General features: G+C 61.1%; 1 protein-coding gene across 2 annotated transcripts; it reads left to right on the top strand.

Moving 5' to 3' along the window:
• Nucleotides 1-2325: 2325 nt before the first annotated feature.
• On the top strand, nt 2326-6316 carry LY6E (lymphocyte antigen 6 complex, locus E). 2 transcript variants are annotated; one of them, XM_012647991.1, is made up of 4 exons: nt 2326-2416; nt 4429-4533; nt 4950-5069; nt 5170-6316. In XM_012647991.1, the coding sequence occupies exons 2-4, from the start codon at nt 4482-4484 to the stop codon at nt 5388-5390; spliced, it is 393 nt and encodes a 130-aa protein (XP_012503445.1). In that variant the 5' UTR covers nt 2326-2416; nt 4429-4481; the 3' UTR covers nt 5391-6316. The 2 variants fall into 2 exon arrangements, with proteins under 2 accessions (XP_012503445.1, XP_012503444.1); XM_012647990.1 differs by having other exon boundaries at nt 4424-4533.
• Nucleotides 6317-7967: the final 1651 nt, after the last annotated feature.

The raw sequence follows: 7967 nt of genomic DNA, 5'->3' as shown, positions 1-7967 counted from the left end.
GGTTTCCATGAAGGGAGGGGGCATGATGAGGCATGTCTGACCTCCCCACTCATGACAGGCAACTCAGTTTTAGGGTATCCCCTTTGCCAAGAGGGGGTCCATTCAGTCAGCGGGGGGAACCTTAGGATTTTTAGTTCTCAGGAGGATGTCACCACACTGTGGCAGGGACATCTTGTGACATACAGAGTCTCAGCTTCAGCCTCTATGCTTACACACATGCCATACACACACAGCAAACTCACACATACCACATGCCCCCCATACTCACACACACACCACACGCCCCCCACAAATTCACACACACACCACATGGCACCTCCCATACACCAAACACACACACTACATGCTCCCCCACTCACACCCACACCACATGCCTCACACACTCTCACACACACACCCACACCACACTGAATGCACCCCCAGACCTGCTCCTGTGACTGGTCCCCTGTTATAGGGTGTCTCTCTGCCCCAGCTCCATCCTGGCCACCCTGTCATCCTGCCTCGCGCCTCCTGGAACTTCCCCCTCCCTCTTCCTCTCCTCCCCTGTGTATAGTTAAGAAGTCCCTTCCCTGGCACCCTCGCCATCACCACAGCTGCCACCCGGAACACTGAGTAGTGCCAGTTGCAACAGCTCCTGACAGGAAGTGTTCTGTGAAGAGTGCCGTGTGCCTGTTACGAAAGCTTGGCCACTTGTTGACGAGGCCGAATCAGAAGAACGAGGACAAGCGGTTTGAGGAGGAAAGAAAAAGACATTTACTTTGCCAACAAAGGAGAAGATATGGTAGACCTTCTCGTCTCAAAATCCCAGATTTCCTAAACAGAGGCAGAAACACAGAGCTTTTAAAGGGAGGGCTCCAGGCTTCAGGCAATTACTGTGGTTAACCATTCTAAGCGTCCCATCTCCGCCAAAAACAAAGCCTGTGAACTCCGCCGGACGCCCACCAGGGGGGCTGGCGCCACCTGGGAGTTTTAACAAAAGACTCAACCAGCCTCAGGGATGCAGGCCAGAATGCAGTTCCCAAAAAGAGTGGGGGAAGTTTTAAAAGACAGAAAATCTCTTTGCTATTTTTCTAACTCAGCCCATTCCCTCCGTTACAACTCTGGACAACAAGCAGGTGGCACAGACCCAGCAGCCCATAACCCCGTGAAAGGGGCTCTGCAGGGCTGGCAGAAGGGTGACCTCCAGCCCCTCCAGGCTGCCACGGGTTCCCCCCAGCCCTGTCCCGACATGCGGAGCAGGACCACACGGCAGGAGCTCCGCAAATACCGGCGCATGGAAAGGCACTAGTGTGCACTGGGAGGCAGAAGGCCTGAAAGCTATCCGTGAAAGGTCAGGCTAAGGATTCGGGACTTCGTTCTAACAGGGGCTTCCCGGATCTACACTGCGGGGCCAGATCAGGTTGACTTTGTAGAAGGACCTCTGTGACTGCTGACCGGCTGTTGGGTCCGGCCCAGGCTGAGGAGGTCCTGGCCCAGGTTGGGGGGTGGGCAGGAGGCGCCCGGCGCTCTGGGGGAGGGGGTGCTCCAGCCCGGCCCAGCTCTCCTGGCCAGACCTGTGCCACAGAAGCCACAGAAACCAGAACCCACGTCTGCAACCTCCCGATCCTTGCTCGATCTCCCCACCCCCACCTGTGGGACGGCCAAGAAACAGCTCCGTCTGGAGCGGGTACGGGACGGGAAGACCTCAGGAAGCCCCAAGCTGAGGAGGCGTGGTGCTGAATACATCAGCCCTGCGTCCTCATCCCCATACCCCACTCTGCAGAAAGGTTTCCTAGCTCTGCTCCGTCGTGCCTCCTGTGCTCAGCCCCAAAACGCGTCTGGTCACCTGTGGGCCTCCCGGCCTGCGTGGGAGCACCAGCCGCCCTCCGCCCCCTGGCCAGAACGAGGTGTCAGTGACTGTCACACTGACCTGGTCACCTGTCCGACCTCTCCAAGTCTGTCCCGCGATGTTGCCACCCTCAAGAGAACGGGAAGGACCAGCCGCGCGCACAGCAGGGCCGGGTGGGAGGACCGGCCGTGCCTCAGGCCCCACCTCGCGGGGGGGTTTAGAGGGCTCTCAGCCCCTCTCCCGGCTTCAGCCTCCCCCTCTGTCACAGGGGGCTGGGGGCGCCCAGGCGGCGACGGGGAAGCCCGGCGCGCTGTGGCGGACGCCGGGCGCCGGTCAGAGTGCGGGGGTGAAGGGGCCGGCGCTCCGCAGCAGGGACCCAGTCCCAGGTCCCCTGGAATGGGCGCCGCGGGGACCCGGGCCCAGCCGGCATGAAGGCCCTTGACTCCGCCCCCAGGCTCCGCCCGGCGCCCGCCCCCGCATCCGCCCAGCGCGCGGCCTGCCTGGGAGTCGCTGCTGCTCCTGCTGCTGCCGCTGCCGCCGCCGCTGTCCCGAACGCGCGAGGCCGCTGGCATCTGCGTCCGCTGGGCGGTGAGTCCGCGGGGCCGGGGCCCGGGGAGGCTCGCAGCCTGCGGGGACGCGCTGGGACAGGGCGGCCTGCCCCGCGGTGCGCGCGTTCCCCGGCCCAGACCGTGGGGCGGGAGGCGCCCTACGAAGGGGCCGGGAGAGGGGCCCGAGGCGGAGGCGCAGGAGAGGGGCTGTGGGAGACTGGGGTCAGGGGCTGCCGGAGGACCAGTCCCCAGGGAGCTGAGCCTCTGCTGCCATCCCCGTAGGGATCGCGGGCGGGAGCGGGCGGTGACTGCTGCCAGGCTCCCTCCCGGCTGCGTGGCCCAGGCTCCGCACCGCCTGGGGTCTCGTCGCCTGACTCTGGACACCCCTGACTCCCTAACGTGGGACTGGGGAAGGACAGCCTCCTTGACTGGAGGAAGGAGCGCGGGTTCTTGAGGAAGCTCCTGGCAAGAAGGGGAGAATTAACTGCCCTGGTAGGTTACCCTGGGCGGCTGGAACCTGCCCCCGGAGAAGAGGGCAGAAGCTCTTTGTTCCAGCGTTGACGGTGCTGGCAAGTGAAGTGCCTGGGAGCCCAGGCCTCCTGAGGTAGACCACCTTTCCCTTCCCATCCCAGGAGACCAGGAGAGGCTCCTTCCTCTCTTGCCGGCTGGGCAGCCACTAGATGCCTGGCTTTCCCAGGAGTCAGCTCCTGTGAGCCTGCGTCCCAGGTGGCACTGACCCCACAGCCTGCTGGCTCCCTTTGCCAATCCGAAAGCATCAAACAATCCTGCCTGACCCTATGAACTGCCCTTCCACTCCGCCAGTGCCTTAACTCCGCCTGGCAGCGCGCTTGGTTAGGTGCCTTGCGGTGGACAGGTGGCAGCGCCAGCTGGACCTGTTTGTGGCCCTGCATGCCAGGGCTTCCTTGGAGACAGCTCAGTGCTCCTCCACACCAAAACCTCACTTTATGGGGGAGGAGTTGGAGACTCCTTCCTCCTTGGGCTGCCTGGAGGTGGGGCGAGGCTCCAGCTGGCCTTGGCACTGTTCTTGGCCATCTGGGGCCCCTGCTCCCAACTCCATGTTGTCAGCCCAGGTCCTGGGCCTGGCCTGCTGCTTTCCCCTTCAAGGCCTCTGCCAGCCCCTCCCCAGGTGTATCTTTCCCTGGCATTCTCCTTCCCTACCAGTGGCCCTTGTGCTCCCCAGACCTGGAGTACCCCTGCTACCAGGGTTGTCCCTGGCAGGAAGAGCAAGCTCCTCCTTCAACACTCTGCCACATGCAAAATAGAGAACCAGAATACCAGCTGGTCATGTTGCAGGCTCTTTCTCTACCCAGTGCATGGGCTCCTGCCCCAGGAGGTGTCCTGACCCAGCTCACCAAGGAACAGACCCCACGATGCCCTGGCTGAGGCTCATCTGTGCCCCTTCCTGCTGGCTTTGCTGGGAGCACACCGCTTTGTCTCTCTGAGCCCGTTTCCCAGCCACACAATGGGGGACAGCAGATGCTTAGGGGCTGTTGGCTTCAGAACTGAATGAGATAAAGAATGGGAAGGCTCCCTCCTGAGTCATGCTCCCAGCACAACCCCCTGCTCTGCACACTGGGGGAGTAACCTGGAATCGAGGCATGGAGCTGGCTCAAGGAAAGTTCTGGGTACCGATTAGCTAATATTGTTTCTGATCTCCATTCCCCACCTCCAGGGACATGGGCAGGTCCATTCCCTCTGCCCCCTTTTCTGTGCGATTCTGAGAATGTTGGCCAGTTCCCTGCCTAGCCTCTAGTGCCCCCCGGGTTTAGGAGGCACCAACTAGAAGGTGCCTGCACTGAATGAGGGGCAGGTTAGGAGTGAACTGGAAAAACCCTCTGTGTGGTGGGCTCTGTGGTGGGCATGGCAAGTCCATGCCCCTCTTTGCCCCCTGTATCCCCATTTACAACATGGGACACATGGCCCTTGGGAATAGCAAGGCTCTGTCCATCCCTGGAGCCTGGTGCTGGTGTGAGCCAGGGTCCTGGGCATGGAGTTGCCTGTCTTCTGACAAGCCGTGTCTCTCCAGAGCAGGACAGCCTTCTTTGGATTTGGAGCTCCTAGACAGGACATCTGTCCTCTCCAGAATGAAGGTCTTCTTGGCGGTGCTGCTGGCTGCCCTTCTGGGTGTGGAGCGAGGTGAGATCCTTCGGGCCCCCAGACCTTTGGACAGCTGTGCCCTCCACCTGGAATCCCTCTCCCCCTTCTCCCCTGAGCAGATGCCCTGGGGTCCTTCCAGGCCAGCTCCCATGTGACCCTCCTGGTCTCTCTCTCTCTCCCCAGTGAAGTGAAGTGAATCACTTGGCTATTCCCACTGGAGGTCTCAATCCTGGCCCAGCCACACTGTGGTCACCATGTGTTTGGGTGTCAGCTGAGCTGCTTGATGGCCAGGGTCTGGCGTCATTGTCTTTCCTTGGTCTCCAGCGCAGGGCCTAGCTTACAATAGTTTCTCAATAAATGCCTGCAAACAATTGGGTTTGAGCGCCAGGGTCAGGCCTGGGAGTGGACACTGGAGGCTTCCCCAGGCATGACACAGGTATCACCTCCCCCGGCAGCCCACTCGCTGATGTGCTTCTCCTGCACGAATCAGAACAGCAACTGGTACTGCCTGAAGCCGACCATCTGCTCTGACTCGGACAACTACTGTGTGACCATGTCTGCCGCTGCTGGCATTGGTGAGTGATGAAACGGGGCCCAGAGCCTGCTGTCCCTGCCTGGCCACCTCCCCAACCACGGCCAGGCTGTCTCCCCTCACAACCTTGTTTTCCCCCACAGGGAAGGTCGTGGACTTCGGCTACAGCCTGAACAAAGGCTGCTCCCCTATCTGTCCTGGCCCAAGTGTCGATATCGGTGTGGCGTCCGTGGGCACCCACTGCTGCCAGAGCTTCCTGTGTAATTTCAGCGCAGCCGACGGTGGGCTGCGGGCCAGCACTGTCCTGCTGGCCCTGGGGCTGCTGCTCAGCCTGCTGCCAGCCCTGCTGCGGCCTGGCCCCTGACCACTCGGACCCGTGCCCCCACCCCTAGCTCAGGAAGGAAAGCCCAGCCCCTCCCAGACTCCTCACCGTGCCTGACACCCTCGCTTGGCCCCAGGGTCAGGCCCACCCCCTACACTTGCCCCAGCCCCCGTCCAGGTGGGGTCAGCTACCCTCACTTTCAAGGACAGTGATGTGACCTTCCTCAGGGGACTGGGGAAGGGACGAGGATGTCCCTGGAGTCTTAGGGTGCTGGGGTCAGGACTGAGTCCTGTGGACATACGGGACCCTTCCTAAGCCCCAGGCCCTGGCGGCCCTCAGGTCGGCTGCACCAGATGGGGTGCCCATGAGTGTGGGGGGGCTGTGGTCGTGGGTGGGTCTTGGGCTCTGCAGGTGTGAGTGAGGCTGTGTTTGGGGGAGGGAGGGTGGGAGCAGCCTGCAGAGCCCCAAGCCCACAGAGCCCCTTCCCTGGCATTGCTGTGCCCACACTGCACTCCTTTGAGGGCACCCCCTGCGAGGCGGGGCTTCCTCTGCTTCCCAGTCTAGGCTCCCACCCCTAAATCGACCAGCCCTGCCTGCCCCCTTCCACCCCGACTGGAGCCCTCCTGCTGCTTTTGTGCCTCAAATAAACACATGTCCCCACCCCTTCTTGCTCTGGGTGTGGCTGCCCCCCTGCCTGGGAGCCCCCTCTTAGCAGGGTCCCAATGGGGAAGGGAAGAGCAGAGAGCCGAGGTTCAAGGGGCCTGGGGGTCCTCTGTGGCACAGTCCCAAACCGAGGCCCACTTGGGGCCCTGGGGGAGGAGGAGAGGCCCCCCAGCTCCCATCCAGCTGCTCACAAGGTGTAGAAGGGCACCCCACTGCTGTGTTTTGCACTTTCTCCTCCTCAGGCTGGGCAGGTCAGGGGAGCATGCACGTGGGGCGGGGCAGCAACCAGGGTGCTAGGACTTGGAAACAGGGTACTTGGGCCAGCTGGGGTGGGAGGGTGGGGTGGGGGTCAGGACCAGACCTATGGAGTTCAGTGGGTGGGTGAGTGGTGCCCGTCCCAGGGCCTGTGGGAGGAACAGGGGCTCCCACACAGGACGGGTGGGCATTGGCTGGGCCGGGAAGCCCTCCCTAGCCTGTCCCTTCCCAGGACTGGTGGGCCTGTCACTGCTCATGTCCCCTTTGCAAGCCACATTGTGGTTTGAACTTGAACTGACAAGGAGGGGACCCAGGACAGCATCTGCACTCAGGGTGTTTGGAGTATTGTGCTCAGCCCAGAACACTCCTTGCTTTGGGCTGGTGAGAAAACAAAACAAGGAATGTGTGAAACAGGCTCTTCTTGGTCTGGTGCTCTGTGTAAGTTGAGTCATTTATTTCTCTGGACATTCCCAAGTGTCCACGATGGTGGAAAGGAACCTGGCAGGGTCTGATCCGGAGGCTCCCAGCCCGGTTGTCCAAGGCTGGCCGGGGGCAGTGCTGTGTGTATCAGGGTCATTGTCTAGCACGGTGGAGGTTCAAGATTCCAGCCCCCACCAGCTAATGATGGTCAGGTCTCTCTCCTGGGGTCCCTCTGAAACAGGTGAATGCAGTGTCATTATTGCCATCCCAGGGGGACATGACTGGGACTCAGCCAGCCAGCACACTGTGACCAAGTGCTAGTGCCCTGGCTGAGTCAGAGGGAGCCATAGCCCCCCAGCACCACGGCAGGGGAACGGGCCAGCCACAGGAAGCCAGCAGACTCGAGTGGAGGATCCGGAAGCACATAGCGCTGTGTGACCCTCCGCAGGTAGTGAAAACACTTGATTTGTGTGAGCGCGTTGGTCCAGCTTGAGGAAGTGAGGAAAAGAGAAAGAACAGAGGGTGGAAATCAAGCGGCCCTTGAAAGAGCTCCAGATGCTGTGGCCGGTGGGATCAGTGTTGCAGTGTCCGGGTCCCAGCGTGGAAGGCTCTCACAGCGCTGCTCACTCAACATAAATTGCAAGGGTCTTTCCTGGAGGGACAGGGACCAGGGAACCCTGGTTGGGGGTGGTGAGAAGAACCTGCACGCAAAAGCTGTCGCTAGGAATTTGGATTCGATTCCAAGGACACTGGAGCCACAGGGGGCACAAGCAGTGACAGGAATTTCTGTAACAAACGCTCCCTTCCTGGTAATGCTAGTTTATACTTCCATCTCTGGGCATTTCTTGCTACTTTCCAGGTGATATTATTCGTTGTTTCTCTTCTCACCACACTGAGAGGTGAGTATGGTTATCCCATTTTACAGAAGGGAAAACTGAGGGTTGAGTTGAAGCCACTTGCCCTACTGGGGTCTGTGACCCTCAGGGCTGCGTTCCTTCTGCTCTGTTGGAGGGCAAAGTCCTTTCAGGGCTGAGGTGAGTCAGAGGCAGCCCTGACCTCCTGGGGCCGCTGGTGGTCTTGCCTGGTCCCCGCTGCCCCTCCCTGGGGAGGTGGGAGGCCAAGAGAGGGCAGGTGGTGCCAGCAGCAGAGGGCGCCTGGGGGAAGGGGAGGAGTGCAGGACGTTGAGTTTCCATTTCCTGAAGCCTGGGGAGGGAGGGGGGATGTGGAGGGGTGCCAAGGTGGGGCTTTGGGGGAAGGCGAGAAGGGGAGGAGCCCAGGGCA

This window comes from Propithecus coquereli, unplaced genomic scaffold (genome assembly GCF_000956105.1).
Source record: "Propithecus coquereli isolate 6110/MARCELLA unplaced genomic scaffold, Pcoq_1.0 Scaffold28, whole genome shotgun sequence".
Classification (NCBI taxonomy): Eukaryota; Metazoa; Chordata; class Mammalia; order Primates; family Indriidae; genus Propithecus; species Propithecus coquereli.
Note: the sequence above shows the minus strand (reverse complement) of the source record. Positions and strands in the feature narration are given on the sequence as shown.

Coding starts and splice junctions, on each gene's coding strand:
- LY6E (XM_012647991.1), top strand. CDS start 4,482: ATGAAGGTCTTCTTGGCGGTGCTGCTGGCTGCCCTTCTGGGTGTGGAG. Junction 4,534..4,949: donor CCTTCTGGGTGTGGAGCGAG/GTGAGATCCTTC, acceptor CTCCCCCGGCAG/CCCACTCGCTGATGTGCTTC. Junction 5,070..5,169: donor GTCTGCCGCTGCTGGCATTG/GTGAGTGATGAA, acceptor TTTCCCCCACAG/GGAAGGTCGTGGACTTCGGC.